At 40.4% G+C, this 23,058-nt stretch overlaps 1 protein-coding gene across 1 annotated transcript; it reads left to right on the forward strand.

Annotated features, from left to right (window-relative positions):
• The first annotated feature begins 2,657 nt into the window (after positions 1-2,657).
• On the forward strand, positions 2,658-18,630 carry LOC141069250 (uncharacterized). The gene is made up of 4 exons (XM_073558704.1): positions 2,658-2,776; positions 15,431-15,862; positions 17,456-17,496; positions 18,368-18,630. The coding sequence occupies exons 1-4, from the start codon at positions 2,658-2,660 to the stop codon at positions 18,442-18,444; spliced, it is 669 nt and encodes a 222-aa protein (XP_073414805.1). The 3' UTR covers positions 18,445-18,630.
• Positions 18,631-23,058: the final 4,428 nt, after the last annotated feature.

The raw sequence follows: 23,058 nt of genomic DNA on the forward strand, positions 1-23,058 counted from the left end.
GGTAGAGTTTCCTGTACTTATTTATTATATACATATATATATATACTGTATACATACGGTCGGTGGTCTATTTATAATAATATTGTTATAATGTCACAAGGAATAAAGAGATTTTTACAAAAGCATCAAAAATTCTGTGATTATTGATCCGTGCTTTGCAAAAATATTTACACCCATACCCAGTTTACACATTTAGCAGTGACATTTGTCCCTTTGTAATTTTTTTTAAAGGATATTTTTTTGTAGACATTTATGGTAATAATAAATATTAAAGGACATTTTAAAACCTAAAGCCACCACCCTCCCTTATTGAGGCTCCTCATTATTGAAGCTGCTCCTCCTTACTGAGGCTCCTGCTCCTTATTCAGGCTCTTCTTTCTTATTGAGGACCCTCCTCCTTATTGAGACTCTTCCTCCTTATTGTGTCTCTTATTTCTTATTGAAGCTCCTTCTTCTTGAGGCTCATCTTCCTTATTGAGGACCCTCCTCCTTATTGAAGTCCCACCTTCTTTTTGAGACTCCTCCCCCTTATTGTGTTTCTTTTCTTATTGAGGTTCATCCATATTAAGGCTTCTCTACCCCTTTGTAGCTCCTTCTCTTTATTGAAGTACCTCTTCCTCATTGAGGCACCTGCTCTTTATAATAGCTCCTCTACCTTATTGAGGCTCCTCCTCTTAATTGAGGGCCAACTTCCTTATTGAAGCTCTTCCTCTTTATAGAAGATACTTTTCCTTAACAAGGCTCCTCCTTCTTATTGAGGCTCCTCTTCCTTATTGAAGCTCCTTCTTCTTGAGGCTCCTCTTCCTTGTTGAGGCTCCTCCTCTTTATAGGAGATACTTTTCGTTAATGAGGCTCCTCCTTCTTCTTGAGGCTCCTCTTACTTATTGAAGCTCCTTCTTGAGGCTCCTTTTTCTTCTTGAGGCTCCTCTTTATTGAAGTTCCTCTTCCTTATTGAGGTTCCTCCTGTTAATTGTGTCTCTTTTTTCTTATTGAGGCCCCTCCTCTTTATTGAAGTTCCTCTTATTGAGGCTCCTCCTCTTTATAGAAGATACTTTTCCTTAATGAGTCTCCTCTTCCTTTATGAAGCTCCTTCTTCTTGAGGCTCCTCCTCTTAAATGTCTTTTTTCTTATTGAGGCTACTCCATATTAAGGCTTCTCTTCCCTTTTGTAGCTCCTCCTCTTTATTGAGGTTCCTCCTGTTAATTGTGTCTTTTTTCTTATTGAGGTCCCTCCTCTTTATTGAAGTTCCTCTTATTGAGGCTCCTCCTCTTTATAGAAGATACTTTTCCTTAATGAGTCTCCTCTTCCTTTTTGAAGCTCCTTCTTGAGGCTCCTCCTCTTTAATATGTCTTTTTTCTTATTGAGGCTACTCCATAGTAAAACTTCTCTTCCCCATTGTAGCTCCTCCTCTTTATTGAAGTTCCTCTTATTGAGGCTCCTCCTCTTTATAGAAGATACTTTTCCTTAATGAGTCTCCTCTTCCTTTTTGAAGCTCCTTCTTGAGGCTCCTCCTCTTTAATATGTCTTTTTTCTTATTGAGGCTACTCCATAGTAAGGCTTCTTTTCCCCATTGTAGCTCCTCCTCTTTATTGAAGTTCCTCTTATTGAGGCTCCTCCTCTTTATAGAAGATACTTTTCCTTAATGAGTCTCCTCTTCCTTTTTGAAGCTCCTTCTTGAGGCTCCTCCTCTTTAATATGTCTTTTTTCTTATTGAGGCTACTCCATAGTAAGGCTTCTCTTCCCCATTGTAGCTCCTCCTCTTTATTGAAGTTCCTCTTATTGAGGCTCCTCCTCTTTATAGAAGATACTTTTCCTTAATGAGTCTCCTCTTCCTTTTTGAAGCTCCTTCTTGAGGCTCCTCCTCTTTAATATGTCTTTTTTCTTATTGAGGCTACTCCATAGTAAGGCTTCTCTTCCCCATTGTAGCTCCTCCTCTTTATTGAAGTTCCTCTTATTGAGGCTCCTCCTCTTTATAGAAGATACTTTTCCTTAATGAGTCTCCTCTTCCTTTTTGAAGCTCCTTCTTGAGGCTCCTCCTCTTTAATATGTCTTTTTTCTTATTGAGGCTACTCCATAGTAAGGCTTCTCTTCCCCATTGTAGCTCCTCCTCTTTATTGAAGTTCCTCTTATTGAGGCTCCTCCTCTTTATAGAAGATACTTTTCCTTAATGAGTCTCCTCTTCCTTTTTGAAGCTCCTTCTTGAGGCTCCTCCTCTTTAATATGTCTTTTTTCTTATTGAGGCTACTCCATAGTAAGGCTTCTCTTCCCCATTGTAGCTCCTCCTCTTTATTGAAGTTCCTCTTTCTTATTGAGATTCCTCCTTTTTATAGAAGCTCCTCCTCCTTTTTGAGGCATCTCCTCTCCATTTCCCGCAGTTACGCTATAATCTTATTTCTCATTATTGTGGGGGGCCGTAGTTTATAATCACCTGTCCTTGTTTTAAAGTGACCGTCCCTTTTAAAATAATATTGTACCATAAAGTCTGCAAGGAATGAGTATGTTCTTCCCGTGTTTGTGTGGGTTTCCTCCGGGTTCTCCAGTTTCCTCCCATACTCCAAAGACATACTGATAGGGAAATTAGATTGTGAGCCCCATCGGGGACAGTGATGATAACACCAAGGATCAGAGCTCCATACTTCTGCCCTCACCTCTCCAAGATGGCGGGACTAAAGAAACCTTCCACAATTGCTGACTTGCAGAACCTGGGAGATTCGCTGCCTCTTCTGGGCATCTGGGAGATCTCTGCATCTCCTGGACCTTCCAGAAAAGTTGGCAGGTATACTTAAAGTCTGAATCTTGAGGCAGTGCATGAGAAGCTGAAATCCTCACAGCTCACTCAGCATGTCAAGACCCTCGGCGATCAGGATGGCCGCAGCACAGCACTCACAGGTTGCAACACAACTTTACCAGCCTCCTGAGTGGCCAAGCGAGAGAAAAGGGGCACCACCCAGAATGCAGATACAATGGTGTAAATGAAGGAGGGAGACTCCTCTTTTTAGCCCTCGGGCAGCCCTGGCTTCATAATTACTGGGACTAATCATTTTATATGGCTACTTGCAGCTGAAGCAACGCCCCCAATTGATCCTGTGCGGTAATGACTGATAGCGCATGCTCAAGTTATGATCTGTGGTTTTATAACAGACAGATAATAACACATTAGTAAAAGTGATCTAAATGTAAAAAAGTAGCACCAAAAAATTGTAAACAAACATCATTGTGTGTCATTCAGTATACTCCGCCCATTACACTACATGGCATGAGGGTCCAGCCCTGGACGGGCAAAGCTCCAATGCAGACATTTGTCTACAATTAGTATCTAGGCTCCCAACATTTTCTTAACCTTGGAATAGTCCCTGTTGTACTTGGCCGGATCTGACAGAATTATGAGCTGTGCAGTGAATGATGAATGACATTATTAGGATAAGAAAATATTTTTGGCTGAACACAAATTTGTGGCTGATATTTGTACATTACTGATCCTGAGTTACATCCTGTATTATCCTCCAGAGCTGCACTCACTATTCTGCTGGTGCAGTCACTGTGTACATACATTACATTACTGATCCTGAGTTACATCCTGTATTATACCCCAGAGCTGCACTCACTATCCTGCTGGTGCAGTCACTGTGTACATACATTACATTACTGATCCTGAATTACATCCTGTATTATACTCCAGAGCTGCACTCACTATTCTGCTGGTGCAGTCACTGTGTACATACATTACATTACTGATCCTGAATTACATCCTGTATTATACTCCAGAGCTGCACTCACTATTCTGCTGGTGCAGTCACTGTGTACATACATTACATTACTGATCCTGAATGACATGCTGTATTATACTCCAGAGCTGCACTCACTATTCTGCTGGTGCAGTCACTGTGTACATACATTACATTACTGATCCTGAGTTACATCCTGTATTATACTCCAGACCTGAACTCACTAGTCTCCTGGTGCAGTCACTGTATACATACATTACATTACTGATCCTGAGTTACATCCTGTATTATACCCCAGAGCTGCACTCACTAACTCACTATCCTGCTGGTGCAGTCACTGTGTACATACATTACATTACTGATCCTGAGTTACATCCTGTATTATACCCCAGAGCTGCACTCACTGTTCTGCTGGTGCAGTCACTGTGTACATACATTACTGCTCCTGAGTTACATCCTGTATTATACTCCAGAGCTGCACTCACTATTCTGCTGGTGCAGTCACTGTGTACATACATTACTGATCCTGAGTTACATCCTGTATTATACCCCAGAGCTGCACTCACTATTCTGCTGGTGCAGTCACTGTGTACATACATTACATTACTGATCCTGAGTTACATCCTGTATTATACTCCAGAGCTGCACTCAATATTCTGCTGGTGCAGTCACTGTGCACATACATTACTGATCCTGAGTTACATCCTGTATTATACTCCAGAGCTGCACTCACTATTCTGCTGGTACAGTCACTGTGTACATACATTACATTACTGATCCTGAGTTACATCCTGTATTATACCCCAGAGCTGCACTTACTATTCTGCTGGTGCAGTCACTGTGTGCATACATTACATTACTGATCCTGAGTTGCACCCTGTATTATACCGCAGAGCTGCACTCACTATTCTGCTGGTGCAGTCACTGTGTACATACATTACTGATCATGAGTTACATCCTGTATTATACCCCAGAGCTGCACTCACTATTCTGCTGGTACAGTCACTGTGTACATACATTACATTACTGATCCTGAGTTATATGCTGTATTATACTCCAGAGATGCACTCACTATACTGCTCTTGCAGTCACTGTGTATATACAGTACATTACTGGTCCTGAGTTACATCCTGTATTATACTCCAGAGCTGCACTCACTATTCTGCTGGTGCAGTCACTGTGTACATACATTACATTACTGATTCTGAGTTACATCCTGTATTATACCCCAGAGCTGCACTCACTATTCTGCTGGTGCAGTCACTGTGTACATACATTACATTACTGATCCTGAGTTACATCCTGTATTATACTCCAGAGCTGCACTCACTATTCTCCTGGTGCAGTCACTGTGTACATACATTACATTACTGATCCTGAGTTACATCCTGTATTATACCCCAGAGCTGCACTCACTATTCTGCTGGTGCAGTCACTGTGTACATACATTACATTACTGATCCTGAGTTACCTCCTGTATTATACCCAGAGCTGCACTTACTATTCTGCTGGTGTAGTCACTGTGTACATACATTACATTACTGATCCTGAGTTACCTCCTGTATTATACCCAGAGCTGCACTCACTATTCTGCTGGTGCAGTCACTGTGTACATACATTACATTACTGATCCTGAGTTACCTCCTGTATTATACTCCAGAGCTGCACTCACTATTCTGCTGGTGCAGTCACTGTGTACATACATTACATTACTGATCCTGAGTTACCTCCTGTATTATACCCAGAGCTGCACTCACTATTCTGCTGGTGTAGTCACTGTGTACATACATTACTGATCCTGAGTTACCTCCTGTATTATACCCAGAGCTGCACTCACTATTCTGCTGGTGTAGTCACTGTGTACATACATTACATTACTGATCCTGAGTTACCTCCTGTATTATACCCAGAGCTGCACTCTTACTTACTGATTACAAATGATCTCATCAACATCCATAAAGACGCTGATGGACTGAATAACTGAATGTTCTATCTAAATGTATTTTTTCCTTTCCTTCATCTGCTTTCTCAGTGCTGTACATTTGTCCTCTGATGTCACAGATTAAATATACGCTTACTCAGACATTCTTCCAAACATAGCTCCAAGACAATCAGGTAATGTAATCCCTTCACAAAGGCAAAGCTGCTCCATGGATGTGATAAGGTAAAGGAGGCCTGAGAGCCAAGTTAAATGTACAGAAAGTACAAAAAAAAAAAATCTACAAATCACCACCACTCCATCATCCTTTTCCTAAATTAGGTGTGCATGTATAGATTAATATACACACACACACACACACACACACACACATAGATTTATATGACCATGCAATTTATACTTTACACTAGTATTTGTTAGGAGTTGAAGAAAAAAAGTGAATCCAGAGCTTCACTGAAGCTTAAGGTTGAAGAGCAGAGAACATAAAGTATTTGTGCAAGAAGCTGCAAAGAGCTCGCTGAGACAAAGTAATGAAACAGGAGGATTAGCAGAGAAAATGCAAAAACATAAAATAGAAACAGAATAGGTCAGGAAAGCCAGGAAAACGGTATCACAATTTAAAAAAATATTGTTTGGTTGAAACAGAGACCATATCCTTACGATTATATCTAGATATCAGCAACAACAAAAAAAATACAGTAAATCACCCTCTAATTTTTTTCACTTGCTGAAATCAAGAATCATTCTGGTAAAAAGTAATAAAACACAAAAAAGCATTTCCTGATAGATTCTCTATGTCTGTATCTACTAAGATGTATAACATTTGGCCCACAGTTAGCACCCATTACTGTACCATATATAGCGTAACACTTCTGTCAATCATTGTGCTTCTTAGCTAGTAACATTAAAAATACATGCTATCTTATCAATGATTTTACATACCTAATATATCATATCTAATTCTGATTTTTGGCAAAATGGAGAAGGGTTAGTTTCAATGGTGGTCCCATGTATATGAAATAATCCTCTCAGTGACTTCCTATGAAGAAACACTAAAGTATTTTACTAATTATTTAACTTACATTCATAATGCTATAGTTCTCAATATATCATGTATTATGCATAACTTTTGCCAAATGGGAAGTGATAGTCCCCATTGCGGTTCCATGCATGCTGAAAGAGCATAATCACAGATAGGTTCAATGTGAGGTAAAGATGAAAATGCATTTTATTCATTAATTTTCAGGTTAAGGTTTTAAAGTTACATATCCTATATGAAACACATAAAAATGTACAATATTAGCAAATAAGTGTGCAGAGTAGACTTCATTTTGGTTTCCTGCATATGACACCCCAAATTATTTTGATTAAAAAAATTCAGACAAAAGAACAAAAAAAAATTCAAAATAGTATGAATTTAATTCTGAAAAGTAGATTCATTGCCTTTTCTTGGAATTCTGACAGAGTGCACAGTAAGCTCCTATGGTGGGGCTGAATTAAAGTTTTCTATAAGTGCTTTCTATCTAAATTAACAATGAAAATATATCTTACAGATTGCTTTTCAACAAGACTGTTGAGTCTAAAATATGTAATATATCAACAGATAGTTCTGGCAAATAAGGGTGCAACCTAAGCCCCCATAGCGGTTCCAGGTGAATTGAAGATTATTCAGTTTGCAATACACAATATATAAATATCAGTGCTTAATTCAAGTAAATGCAGGGGCAGCATAAGCTCTTATTACTGATGTATATAGATGGAATAAAGTTTCCCTCACAAATTCTGCTTCATTCAGCATAATGATTAAGTCTAGTGTGCTTGAACTCTATTTCAGCTATACAAATTTTTTTTATAAAACCTCCTGCTCTATGCACATTATAACCTCTTTCTATATTACGTGCTCTAGTGTGAGAACACTTCTCTACAACTATGTCCAATGCAAGTCTGGGAGCCAACTACCATAACTGTGACTGTCAGTTAGGTCTGTTAAAAGACTAGGCACTGCAGTCACTGAGATTAGAAGCCTGGAAGTGATATAATTTGGAAAAAAATGCACATATGAGATCATCATTTATGGCAGAAGAGCAATGAAAGAAGAGCAGTTAATTTAGATATAGGCTAATTTTATGGAACAGCGATGGGAGCATATTCTACCTCCATATTTTCCATTTCTATTTATATTCTAAAGCCAAAGTGCCTAAGTAAGGTGTGACTTTACTATTTGAATTCATATAGTAAGGTATTACATTAAGAAATGTTAGCAGTTAGGCTTTAGAATATAATTAATAATACATCTAGATTGCAAACGTGGGGAAGAATACAGTCCCATCGCTGTTCCCTAAAATTAGCTTTTAACTAAATTAACTATATTGATTATATATATATATATCACTATATCTGAGTGTACTATATTTCAAATTGTCCATTCAGATTCCTGTCCTGTAAAATAAATGCATAAGTGGAATCATCCATACCTTAGTTCATAACATACATCAGTGTTAGCTATAATCAGTTGCAGTTAATCTGTCCTGGATGTCAATCGTAACTTCGGATGGGTGTCTGACAGCTCAGTACTTAATGATGTCAGCAAGCTGCTCTAAGTAGCTATTAATAAGCTCCGACACACAGCATGCAGCTCAATTACGGCTACTTGTGTGTATACAAATAATCTCTTGGAGGAAGTCTTCTCCTTCCAGCAAGGTAAGATTCATCTCATTACTACAACTGTAGAAAGGATCTGTGAACTTGTGATAGATCCCTAATGCACACCAGTCAGCCATAACAATTAAACCATAGGTGAAGTAAATAACATTTTATTATACTAAAGGCACTCGTCAAGGGAAAGAAAGGGATATATTAGGCAGCAAGTGCAAAGTCGATGTGTTGGAAGCAGGAAAAATGACCAAATTCAGAGCATCTTCAGAACGGCAGGTCTTGTGTATATGAATGTCTTAAAAGTTCGGCTAACGTCAAGCCAATGATGTTTTAGACCAAATTAACTAAATGTTGCTATACTGTATGGTGATTTAAACATAGAATAATTAAAATAAAAAAGAGAAAAAACAAAATGTTTATCTTCTAGAAACTTTTAGAACAGTTGTTGGAAACCTATTAGGAGACATTGTACTTAACTAAATAATTTACCAATTTCAGAGACCTGTTAAATATCCTTCGTCATGTGAATGATCCGATAGACTTCATATTTTTACGCTCTCACCGTATTTATACATTATAATCAGAACTTCGAAAGTGACTTTTTTTTCACAAGTTGAATTAATTTTTTTTTTAACAGTTTGTTCTCGTTTAATGGGGGCAAACGAGTTTTGTAAGAACTGGAAGCTAAAATGCATCCGGACATATATTAATATTGCTAAGGTGCTGATATAATGTACCGATATACCTAATAGGAGACCAGAATCTACTCGTTTCCCATCTATAATAAAACTAGAAACCTAGGTAGTCATGTAAAAATTGTCCCAATTTTATTGCTTTTCAAAAAATTGCTTTACGTCAATTTTGCCCAAATTATGCTCTCATCTTGTACAAATTTTGTAGAACATACACGTCAAATGTCATAGTTTTAAAGGTCTACTGGATTTCTCCAACATCGGGGACTCTAACCTGCGGCTCCTTAGCCTTTGCAAAACTTCTATGGCATCTATTACTCAGAGGACCATGCAAGAAAATACTCTCTTCTAGCATCATAAAAAAATATTAAATTAGACACCCAACGGTCCAAAAATTGGTGATGGGCGGCTCTATAGTTATTTGAGCATATAAGGTAATGTTTGTGAAGCATTAGATAGCATTGTAAAGAAGTGTATCTGGACACGAGTGATGGATGCCGTAGAGGGAGACTTTGAATGTAGGTCGCAGATCCATAACCCCGAGTGGAGGGACATGTAAATGGCTCCATGCAATTATGTTTTATACAAGGGAGAATCTTATTTGGAAAATCTTACCATGTGCATATTACCTAAAAAGGAAATATTGACATACGTCATTCGTGGCCTATGTGACAACTCAGGCTTAGGTTGAACTGATCTGATGGGATGAGAGCCCTTTAATTCATTAATACTCTTTACCTGCTCCATTGTAGGTGGCACTAATGATGGTTTCCACAACAGGCACGTCAGAGTTTATCATCTATGTAATCTGATATTTGTATGTAGGACCGGGGCACCATGCATGTACATAGTGTATGGACGTGGCCCCAATAGGGGGTTGTTCAATTTGGGTAGCGAGAAATATGAGAACGTCGTAAGCTCCTGCTGTCTGCACAGACTCCCCGCTATTACATCCATATGGAGGTTGTCTCCGGGTCATACAGAGTCATGTACTTCCTTACGCAGCTGTGATAAAAGTGGATTATTCCAGAAGAGTGCAGCGGTGCATTTACAGAATTGCTGGGAGCGTAATCTGATTAGTTGTGTGCATATACTCAGAGCGTCTATGAAGCCTCCCACGTTCCAAATGTCCAGAAGAGGATCAGAAAACATGTGGGACAAAGCAAACACGATGCTACGATGATGAAAATAAAGGACTTGTCTAGTTGTGGCCATTTTCCTGGTCACATGCTGCTGATGATGTCGTACTGTGCCTAAATAGGAAGCGCCTAACACTGCCAATATAATAGCACCATACCGGCAGTGGCATGGCGCATTAGTCACAGGGGTGGATACACAGGGTGCTAAAGTCTATGGAGGAAAAATGTCACCCCCATGCCTCCTACTGTCAAATGATCGGTGCTGGCAAGTGCAGTCCTGGAGCTGCGTATGCAGACTGTGGCAACTGTGAAGACAAACTGAGGAGCTACCGACGACTATTGAATCACGTGCATGGCGTTATTAAAGGCGGTCTTCATTCATTCGTTACTAATCCTGCTGTTACATATGTACAGGTTTTTCTTAACCCTAACGAGGGTTAGTGTTAGGATTAGACTTAGGGCTAAGGATAGGACAGGGTATAGGTCTAGGGTTAGGGTTAAGGATAGGATCGGTTATAGAGCTAGGGTTAGGGCTAAAATTAGGCTTAGGTTTAGACTTAGGGCTAAGGATAGGACTGGGTAAAGGGCTAGGATTAGGACTAGGGTTAGGGCTAGTACTAGGGAAAGGTTTAAACTTAGGGCTAAGGATAGGATTGAGTATAGGGTTAGGGCTAGGACTAGGGTTAGGTTTAGACTTAGAGCTAAGGAAAGCACTGGGTATAGTGCTAAGGTTAGATCTATGACTAAAGCCCCCGTTACACACTGCGATATCGCTAGCAATATCGCTGCAAAGTCACCGATTTTGTGACGTTGCAGCGATATTGCTAGCGATATTGCTGCATGTGATACTTACCTCCGACCGGCTCCCCTGCTGATTATCGCTGATCGTGCGAGAAGCTGCTGGATCATTTCTTGTCGGTCACTTCCTGCGGCGCTTCCTGCTGTGACGACGAGCGACGCGTGGAGCCGGGCGGGAGGACGCAGGATCGCCGCGTCTGACAGGTAAGTAGCGACCCCCGTCCCCAGCGATGTCGCTAGTGAGATCTGCCTGAGTGGCAGCTCACTAGCGACCACCCAGCGATGCACCAGCGATCCTGACCGCGTCATATCGCTAGTCGGGATCACTGGTGCATCGCTAGGTGTAACGGTACCCTAAGGTTAGGGTTAGGGCTAGCACAAGGGTTAGGGATTGGACCAGGGTTGGAGCTAAATTTAAGGGTAGGACTAAGGTTAGGGTTAGAATTAGGGCTAGGATTAAGGTTAGTTCTAGGGATTGGGCTAGATTTAGGGCTTGGGTTAGGGCTAAATTTAAGACTAAGGACAGATATGTAATAAAATAGGTATATACAAATGTAAATAATGTAATATAGTTGTATACAAAAAGTCAAAATTAAAACTAAAAATATATATAAAAAGCCAACCCTCGACCCAACCGCTATGTCCAGCTATTGCCCAATATCGTTGCTCCCACTCGCTTCCAAACTCCTGGAGCAGCACGTCCATGCTGAACTTTCCTCCCACCTATCGTCTAACTTGCTCTCTGACAATCTACAATCTGGTTTCTGCCCCCATCACTCCACTGAGACAGCCCTGACCAAAATTACTAACCACCTACTTACAGAAAAATCAAATGGACAATACTCTCTACTCCTCCTTCTAGACCTGTCCTCTACATTTGACACAGTTGACCACTGCCTCCTACTACAGATCCTCTCCTCCTTCGGCATCAAAGGCCTTTCCCTATCCTGGATCTCCTCATACCTTTCCAAACTCACATTCAGCGTCTCCCACTCCCACACCACCTCCTCATCCCATCTTCTCTCTGTTGGAGTCCCCCAAGACTCTGTTTTAGGACCCCTACTCTTCTCAATCTATACACTTGGTCTGGGGCAACTCAAAGTCCCACGGATTCCACTACCACCTTTATGCTGACACTCAGATCTACCTCTCTGGCCCAGACGTCACCTCTCTGCTGTCCAGAATCCCAGAGTGTCTATCAGCCATATCCTCCTTCTTCTCCTCTCACTTCCTCAAGCTCAATGTGGACAAATCTGAACTCATCATCTTTCCTCCATCTCACAGATCTTCCTTACCCGACCTAGCTATAAAAATTAATGACATCACACTTTCCCCAGTACCGGAAGTCCGCTGCCTCGGAGTAACCTTTGACTCTGCCCTGTCCCTCAACCCGCACATCCAAGCTCTCTCTACCTCCTGTCGCCTCCAGCTCAAAAATATTTCCAGAATCCGTTCCTTTCCTCAACCCTCAGTCTACTAAAATGCTTGTGCATGCCCTCATCATCTCCCTCCTCGACTACTGCAACAGCCTTTTCTGTGGTCTCCCTGCTAACACCCTCGCACCTCTCCAGTCCATCCTTAACTCTGCCGCCCGACTAATTCATCTCTCTCCTCGCTACTCCTCCGCTTCTCCACTCTGCAAATCTCTTCACTGGCTCCCATTCCCTCAGCGTATCCAGTTCAAATTACTAATACTGACCGACAAGGCCATCTATAACCTGTCTCCCCCATATGTCTCTGAACTAATCTCCCGATACCTTCCCTCACGTAATCTCCGGTCCTCCCAAGACCTCCTTCTCTCCTCCACACTTATTCGCTCCTCACCCAACCGCCTCCAAGACTTCTCCCGAATAGCCCCTATTCTCTGGAATTCTTTGCCCCAACAAGTCCGACTATCAACCACATTTGGATCCTTCTGACGGAACCTGAAAACCCACCTCTTCAAGAAAGCCTACAGCCTGCAATGACCCCGCTACCTCCTTCTCTCTCATCACTACCGGTGATATCACCTCAACCAACACCGGAACTGCTGCAACCCCCCAACCTACTGTCTCCTTCCCCACCATCCTGTAGCATGTAAGCCCGAAAGGGCAGGGTCCTCTCTCCTCTGTATCAGTCTGTGATTGTTAGTTTGTTTACTGTAAGTGATATCTGTAATTTGTATGTAACCCCTTCTCATGTACAGCACCATGGAACCAATGGTGCTATAGAAATAAATAATAATAATAATAAAATTGGATACACGTTATGTCAAATTTCAGAAAAAAAAAACAAAACAGAAAAAAAATTAGGTGAAAGAGCAACATCAGAATTTTCTTATGATACAAAAGATAGGCTTGGGCGGGCAGATGGGTTCAGTACTGGAGGAAGGGGCTTAGGTAGTGTTACCGGCCCACAGGTTAGGGGCCACAAAATAGTTGCCGGTGTTGTGACCCACAGTAAACACATAGTACAACCATGCATGCCTATATAACACTGCCAAACAGAGAGAAAAAAAAGCATTTTTTAATGTAATATATAAAACAGTCATACACTATCCATATACCAATGTTTCAATAAACCAGCCAGTGCCACAAAGTCCGTAACAGCTGCCTAAGGCCTGTTTCACACGTCCTGATATTTCCAGTATTGGAAAAACCAGTACCGGAGTTATCAGTGTCCGGTGAATGTGATATTTGCGGCACACGTGTGCCGCATCAGTACCACACGGACCGCCGCCGGGGAAGAAGCACTGCAGTAAGTGCAGTTCACCAACGACAGGTGCTGAAGACGGCTCTCATCATTCTCCCCTGCTTTGCCGGCGATTGGCGTGAGCAGAGAAGAATGATGAGCTATATTAAAGTCACAATGATGACAGCAGGTGGGGGCTTTTGGGACTATTACTCCCATCATCCGACACCTGCTGCCGCTAATAACAGTGACATCAGGAGCGGATGATCAGGGTATTCCTTCCCCGCTGCCTGCGATATAACTAAATAAATGAATGAAAAACCCGATGTGGGTTCACCCCTATTTTCTTTAACCAACCAGGTGAAATTCACAGCTGGGGCTACAACCCTTAGCTGTCAGCTTCAGCCAGGCTGGTTATCAAGAATAGAGGGGTCCCCACGCTGTTTTTTTTTTAAATTATTTAAATAATTTTAAAAAATGGCTTGGGGTCCCCCCATTTTTTACAGCAAACCTTGCTAAAGCAGACAGCTGGGGGCTGGTATTCTCACACTGGTAAGGGGCCATTGATATAGGTCCCCCAGCCTAAAAACACCAGCCCGCAGCTGTGAGCTTTAGCAAGGCTGGTTGTCAAAAATGGGGGGGGGGGGCACCACGCCATCGTTTAAAAAAAAAAAAAAAAAAATTTAAATAATTTAAAAAAGACAGCGTGGGGAACCCTCTATTCTTGATAACCAACCTTGCTGAAGCTGACAATTGAGGGTTGCAGCCCCCAGCTGTGAGCTTTTCCTGGTTGGTTAAAGTAAATAAGGGTGAATCCATGTCAGGTTTTTCATTCATTAAGTTATATCTCAGGCGGTGGGTGAGGAATACCCCGATCATCTGCTCCTGCTGTCACTGTTAAGAGCAGCAGCAGGTGTCCGATGATGGGAGTAATAGTCCTAAAAGCCCTCACCTGCTGTCGTTTTGACTTTAATATAACTCATCATTCTCCTCTGCTCGCGTCGATCGCCGACAGAGCAGGGGAGAATGAGGAGCGCCGTTTTCAGCACCTGCTGCCGGGGAACAGCGCTTCTGTAACGCTTCTTCTAAGGTGCCGATGCGTGTCAATCGGATGGCAATGTGTGTTGTTCGTGTGCACGTGAGGGACATTTTGTGGACCGTGCTGCCGGTAAAAACCGACATGTCAGCGTGTTTTGCCCACGGACACACGGTCCATTGAAACACACTGACATATGCACAGACCCATTCATTTGAATGGGTCTTCATGTGTCAGTGTCTCCGGTACGTCTGAAAACTGTCACCACACGTACCGGACACAGACTTGTGAAAGAGGCCTAAGAAAGTGTTTACTATGGGGTAGTGGGGTCTCCATAATGTTTAGGACAGGGGGGCATTTGACCCTTTGCCCAAGCTATAATCGATCGATCCTTAGAAATGGGTGCATGCGACCATTGATAAATATGCATTTTCTGCATACTATGACTGAAGGGGTTGTATTTCTCCTTCGTAGATGCAGCTGGATGACGATTCCGGAGGAGGGAGATCTAAGAAACATGAGCCCTTCAAGAGGAAACATCGATAAGTATCTACCAATTCCTATTCATCATTGCACTGCTCAGATGTTTTACCTCTAAATCCAATGGGCCGACATTTAGGCTGCGCCCCGAATGCAACCTAGATGGCAATGTTAACACTTGGACCAGTGGTGGGATGTCTAGGCTAAGTAGCTTAGGTCTTGTAACACAAATTATGAGACCATCACGTATTGGACTTTACACCATAATATTTATGGAATTTTTTTTCCCTTTACAGGATTAAAACATCTGCACCAGTAATAGCAACAGAACCTGCAGAACCGCAGACCCAGGCCTCCATAAGAGTCACAGAAACCATTGATCAAGAACCTCAGGAAAAAAGGAGAGAGTCTGCAGACCAAAATATCATTCACGATGGACCTAAAGTAGAAGAGTCAAAAAAGGACAATGAGGGTGCGCGTGCTGGGCAGAAAGTAGAAGAGGTGAATGAAGGCAGAGGAAATAATGATCTGGAAGAAGATGCCGATGAAGAGGATGAACCTGAAATACCAGATGGAGCTGCGCCAACTGAGACAAAAACATTGGCTCCACTAGCAAATAACCCAGTGCCTCCAGCAAAATTAGGACCAACACCGAGAAGAGCTCCAAAATTTAAACAAAGGGAGACAAGAAACTTTAAAAGCAAACCACCAAGAAAGGGAGTTCTAGGGTAAGACCACAGAGTGTGAATTACTGATAATTTATTAGTTGAAGAGACAATATTTTATTACTTTATTTTAAATTACAAGTTAAAGCACAATACTGCCCCTTACATGCAAAAATATAACTACTGTAATACTGCCCCTATACACAAGAATATAACTACTATAATACTGCCCCCTATGTACAAGAATATAACTACTATAATACTGCCCCTATGTACAAGAATATAACTACTATAATACTGCCCCTATGTACAAGAATATAACTACTATAATACTGCCCCTATGTACAAGAATATAACTACTATAATACTGCTCCAATGTACAAGAATATAACTACTATAATACTGCCCCCTATACACAAGCATATAACTACTATAATACTGCCCCCTATACACAAGCATATAACTACTATAATACTGCCCCTATGTACAAGAATATAACTACTATAATGCTGCTCCAATGTACAAGAATATAACTACTATAATACTGCCCCATATACAAGAATATAACTACTATAACACTGCTCCTATGTACAAGAATATAACTACTATAATACTGACTCTATGTACAAGAATATAACTACTATAATACTGCCCCTATGTACAATAATATAACTACTATAATACTGCTCCTATGTACAAGAATATAACTACTATAATACTGCTCCTATGTACAAGAATATAACTACTATAATACTGCCCCCTATGTACAATAATATAACTACTATAATACTGCTCCTATGTACAAGAATATAACTACTATAATACTGCTCCTATGTACAAGAATATAACTACTATAATGCTGCTCCAATGTACAAGAATATAACTACTATAATACTGCTCCTATGTACAAGAATATAACTACTATAATACTGCCCCCTATGTACAAGAATATAACTACTATAATACTGCCTCCTATGTACAAGAATATAACTACTATAATACTGCCCCATATACAAGAATATAACTACTATAATACTGCTCCATGTACAAGAATATAACTACTATAATACTGACCCTATGTACAAGAATATAACTACTATAATACTGACCCTATGTACAAGAATATAACTACTATAATACTGCCCCTATGTACAATAATATAGCTACTATAATACTGCCTCCTATGTACAAGAATATAACTACTATAATACTGCTTCCTATGTACAAGAATATAACTACTATAATACTGCTTCTATGTACAGGAATATAACTACTATAATACTGCCCCCTATGTACAAGAATATAACTACTATAATACTGCCCCATATGTACAAGAATATAACTACTATGATACTGACCCTATGTACAAGAATATAACTACTATAATACTGTCCCTATGTACAAGAATATAACTACTATAATACTGCCCCCACGTACAAGAATAAAACTACTATAATACTGCCCCTATGTACAAGAATATAACGGCTATAATATTGATCCTATGTACAAGAATATACGTAATATAATACTGACACCATGTTTAAGAATATACTGTAATTACTATAACACTGTCTCTTTAGTATGAGAAACTTCTCAACCATTTCTCATTATTTTCTATATATTTTTATCAATTTATTTCTCTTGTTTTGGCTTCAGGTTTGGAGATGAAATTCCAGGCATGGATGGACTTGGCACAGGTAACAGCCGCTATATACATACCGTACATACATTTATCCTTTTCTTGTTCTGCTCTCTGTAGTGGTATGGTACAATATATTGGAATCTTAGAGGTGAGCTATACAAGGGTCAACCACAAACTACTTGGAAATAATGGTCATCAGCATCACTGCTACAGATCCATCCTGTGACATAGATAACCATCTTTTATGCAGATTTCCTTTTTGCTTTATTTTAGCATATACTTTACAATAAACCAAAAAGTAAAATATATCACCTCGCAGCGCAGGTTTCCAGCAGCGGTAATTGATTTCCTTTTTGCTGACAAAATGTACAATCTTTAAGAGGATTTTTTTAATAAAAAAAACTAATCTCCTTATCCCTCCCCCCTGGATGTCTCTGCTGACAGGAAAGTGAGGATTAGGGATAACGGGACATGACAAGGAGAAAATAATCCTCATTTACTAAACTAATATAATTAAATGTGCCTTAACTCATTACTGCACCGGCTTAATTCTGCCTGGAGAATCATGATACCACACTCTGAACTCTTTTTTTTTTTTTTCACCATTTCACCGTTCATTGTGTTTTTTTTACCCAGTATATTAAATGGTAAAATTATTGGTGTCACACAAGAGAACTAGTCAAAAAAAATGTTGAAGAAAAAAAAAAATCAATCACTTGTCTATAAAGAGATAAAGGCGTTGTTCACTACTTTTTTTTTTTTTTAAATGTCAATACTAACATAAAAATATATCAAAGGCACTAGAAACAAAATGGGTTTAACTGCGCTGCTGCCAAAGGATAATGAAAAGACAGGAATCGATTCCGCCACCTAGTGCCTATGAGATATAACCGCTATGTGTTTTGTTTTTTTTTTCCTTCTTTTAGATATTACGGTGATCTGCCCATGGGAAGCGTTCAGTCACTTGGAGCTGCATGAGCTGGCCCAGTTTGGTATCATTTGAACACCTTCAAACTAAAAGGGATATCATAGAAAGTGCAACCATCCAACAAGATACTTTGGACGGCCATCATTTAAGATTTAGAGAATACCAGGCATTTCAAAAACATAGGAAAACTTTCGAGTAACTATCCAATGGGCAACAACTGGTGTCGATGAGACATCAGTTCCTGGATCCCGGTATTTAGTAATGGCAGCCATATTGTGAGTAAAACAATTAAACAAAAAAGTACTAGAAATTAAAAAAGTTTTTATAATTGATAGATTCTAAATGTTATGCACGTGCGCCTCCGCCAGTGTGTGTGTGTGTGTAAAAGGGGGAGAGGACGAATCCAGAAAACAACCAAAAGGTCATAGTGAAAAAATACTTTATGATGTGGAAATGCAAAGAGCAAATTGCAATTAAAACATGCAGCAGTGCTAGTTAGTCAGTAATAAAACATGATCAGGACCCGGGGAACCCGATTGCCAATGGTATACAAGTGTTGTCATATATGACATAGAAAAAAACGCCCATACATCAGGGTGAAAGAGGCAGAAGAGAAATAAGGATAACAATTCCCATATACGTATATGCTGCTTTTTTCTTTGAATTGCTCATGAGGCTGTGAATAATAACAGATACATATCATGTACAATACAAATCACAATTGCATCGGTATATTGAGAGTTACCTGAAAATAGCAAGTGCAGGTCCCCGCCCCAACGCGCGTTTCGGAAGCACCTTCTTCAGGGGGCCCTCTCCCCCTTTTTCATATGATTGTTTGCAACCGGTCAATTACAGTCCACAATGCTATGCTATATATTGGGACATTAATTATGCTTTTTTGCGAAATACCGTCCCATATGACCTTTACATTGTTTCTCACTACCTTCCTTGTACAATGTATGTGTGTGCATAGCTGACTGCTGGTTAAAAGTGGCAAGAACCAGCTGTTCCAGAATGCATTGTGAGGATAATGCCGCAATCTAGTGCGCATAAAGTAAAACTGCTACGTGTTCCTCTTTCAGTGGATGTCGATTAATCACTATTAAAGCCAATACAAAGATGGCGGTACACCAGGTTAGGTTCTGAGATCCTTCTACTCATCCCCCATCACGTACGTAATTAATTCACAATGCTAACACCAAATACAACCCGCACCCCATATCCTGAGTTCTGGAGCGTACATGTAACCAACACGTGCATACACAATAAATCTGTATTTTTTTTAAAGATATATTTCTTATTTTTCTATGTTCCGTGACGTCAGGAACAAAACACTACAAAAAACAACACAACAAGGCCTCGTACAGAAAATGCCTCGCAGGCAATGCAGCCTTGTTTACATTTTAAGGACCAATCAGAATTCAACTTTAATTTTCTAAACTGCCCTGGAGAAATGTCAGGTGTGCTCTGTTTGGTTGCTATTGCAAAAACTCGGCTTCCTTTCCTGTGAAGCACTTTCCATGGCTGAAGCCCTATGTTTTTAATCCTATAGAGTGCAATTCCCTTTATTTAATCCAGTAGATCAGAAATTTTGGCAAAAATAAATTGTAAATCAAAAATCAAAAGATTTGTCCGATTCATTTTTGTATTCTATCAGAAAAATTGTCAGTGTGAGCGTAGGGTGATATGCTGGACGCTGCCCATAAAAAAAAAAAATGCAAAAAAAGAATAAATCAGGATACGCCTTATGGTAACAGTGCATGTAAATAACATGGGGGACTTGGTTACCACCATTTTGATCCCACCGGGGTGGTCCTAACCGGTGTCTAGTATTAACCCCTTCACCCCCAAGGGTGGTTTGCACGTTCATGACCGGGCCAATTTTTACAATTCTTACTACTGTCCCTTTATGAGGTCATAACTCTGGAACGCTTCCATGGATCCCGGTGATTCTGACATTGTTTTCTCGTGACATATTGTACTTCATGTTAGTGGTAAAATTTCATTCAAATAACTTGCGTTTATTTGTGAGAAAAATGGAAATTTGGCGAAAATTTTGAAAATTTCGCAATTTTCCAACTTTGAATTTTTATGCCCTTAAATCACAGAGATACGGCACTCAAAAAACTTAATAAGTAACATTTCCCACATGTTTACTTTACATCAGCACAATTTTGGAACCAAAATTTTTTTTTGTTAGGAAGTTATAAGGGTTAAAAGTTGACCAGCGATTTCTCATTTTTACAACACCATTTTATTTTTAGGACCACATCACATTTGAAGCCACTTTGAGGGGTCTATATGATAGAAAATACCCAAAAGTGACACCATTCTAAAAACTGCACCCCTTAAAGTGCTCAAAACCATATTCAAGAAGTTTATTAACCCTTTAGGTGCGTGTCAGGAATTTTTTTGAATATTTAAAAAAAAAATGAACATCTAACTTTTTTTCATAAAAAAAATACTTCAGGTTCAATTTTGTTTTTATTTTACCAAGGGTAACAGGAGAAATTGGACTGCAAAAGTTATTGTGCAATTTGTCCTGAGTACGCAGATACCTGATATGTGGGGGGGAACCACTGTTTCGGTGCATGGCAGAGCTCAGAATGGAAGGAGCGCCGTTTGACTTTTTCAATGCAAAATTGGCTGGAATTCAGATTGGACGCCATGTCGCGTTTGGAGAGTCCCTGATGTACCTAAACAGCGGAAACCCCCTACAAGTGACCCCATTTTGGAAACTAGACCCCCCAAGGAACTTATCTAGATATGTGGTGAGAACTTTGAACCCACAAGGGCTTTACAGACGTTTATAACGTACAGCGGTACAATTAAAAATCATATTTTTTCCACAAAAATGATCTTTTCACCCCAATTTTTATTTTCCCAAGGGTAACAGGACCCTAAAAGTTATTGTGCAATTTGTCCTGAGTACGCTGATACCCCAGATGTGGGGGTAAACCACTATTTGGGCGCATGGCAGAGCTCGGAAGGGAAGCAGCGCCATTTGACGTTTTTGGCTGGAATTGAGATCGGACACCATGTCGCGTTTGGAAAACTCCTGATGTACCAAAACAGTGGAAACCCCCCACAAATGACACCATTTTGGAAACTAGACCCCCTAAGGAACTTATCTAGATGTGTGGTGAGCACTTTGACCCCCCCAGTGCTTCACAGAAGTTTATAATGCCCGGGCGTGAAAATAAAAAATTCGTATTTTTTCCACAAACATGATCTTTTAGTCACCATTTTTTTATTTTCCCAAGGGTACCAGGAGAAATTGGACCCCAAAAGTTGTTGTCCAATTTGTCCTGAGTATGCTGATACCCCATATGTGGGAGAAAACTACTGTATGGGCACACGTCGGGGCTCAGAAGGGAAGTAGTGACGTTTTGGAATGCAGACTTTGATGGAATGGTCTGCGGGTGTCATGTTGCCTTTGGAGAGCCCCTAATGTACCTAAACAGTGGAAACCCCCCACAAATGACCCCATTTTGAAAACTAGACCCACTAAGGAACTTATCTAGATGTGTGGTGAGCACTTTGAACCCCCAAGGGCTTCACAGAAGTTTATAATGCCAGGGCATGAAAATAAAAAAATCTTATTTTTTCCAGAAACATGATCAATTAGTCCCCAATTTTTTCATTTTCCCAAGGGTAACAGGAGAAATTGGACCCCCAAAAGTTGTTGTCCAATTTGGCCTGAGTAAGCTGACACCCCATATGTGGGAGAAAACTACTGTATGGACACACGTCGGGGCTCGGAAGGGAAGCAGTGACGTTTTGGAATGCAGACTTTGATGGAATGGTCTGCGGGTGTCATGTGCGTTTGGAGAGCCCCTGATGTACCTAAACTATTGAAACTCCCCACAAGTGACCCCATTTTGGACACTAGACCCCCCACGGAACTTATCTAGATGTGTGGTGAGCACTTTGAACCCCCAAGTGCTTCACAGAAGTTTATAACACTCGGACGTGAAAATAAAAAAATAATTTTTTTCCACAAAAATGATATTTTTGCCCCCAATTTTTTATTTTCCTAAGGGTAACAGGAGAAATTGGACCCCAAAATTTGTTTTGCAATTTGTCCTGAGTAGGCTGATACCCTACATGTGGGGGTAAAACACTGTTTGGGCGCATGGCAGATCTTGGAAGGGAAGGAGCACCATTTGACTTTTTCAACGCAGAATTGGCTGGAATTGAGATCAGACGCCATGTTGCATTTGGAGAGCACCTGATGTGCCCAAACAGTGGAAACCCCCAATTCTAACTCCAACCCGAACCCCAACACACCCCTAACCCTAATCTGAGCCCTAACGGGAAAATGGAGATAAATACTTTTTTTAAAATTTTATTATTTTTCCCTAACTAAGGGGGTGATAACGGGGGGTTTGATTTACTATTTATGGCGGTTTTTATGTTTGGCGGCTGTCACACACTAAAAGACGCTTTTTATTGTAAAAATAGTTTTTGCATCACCACATATTGAGAGCTATAATTTTTCCGTATTTTGACCCACCGAGTCATGTGAGGTCTTATTTTTTGCGGGACGAGTTGACGTTTTTATTGGTACCATTTTCGGGCACGTGACATTTTTTGATCGCTTTTTATTCCTATTTTTGGGACGCAGAATGAACAAAAACCAGCGTTTCATGAATTTCTTTTGGGGGGGGTGCGTTTACACCGTTCCGC

Source organism: Dendrobates tinctorius, unplaced genomic scaffold, assembly GCF_039654945.1.
Source record: "Dendrobates tinctorius isolate UK_male_01 unplaced genomic scaffold, ASM3965494v1 ptg000257l, whole genome shotgun sequence".
NCBI lineage: Eukaryota > Metazoa > Chordata > Amphibia > Anura > Dendrobatidae > Dendrobates > Dendrobates tinctorius.

What these genes read in the sequence shown, in the direction of transcription:
- LOC141069250 (XM_073558704.1), top strand. Translation starts at nt 2,658, where the DNA reads ATGGCGGGACTAAAGAAACCTTCCACAATTGCTGACTTGCAGAACCTG. An exon ending in CCAAGAAAGGGAGTTCTAGG is followed by an intron (nt 15,863 to 17,455) that starts GTAAGACCACAG and finishes TTTTGGCTTCAG; the next exon opens with GTTTGGAGATGAAATTCCAG. An exon ending in CATGGATGGACTTGGCACAG is followed by an intron (nt 17,497 to 18,367) that starts GTAACAGCCGCT and finishes TCCTTCTTTTAG; the next exon opens with ATATTACGGTGATCTGCCCA.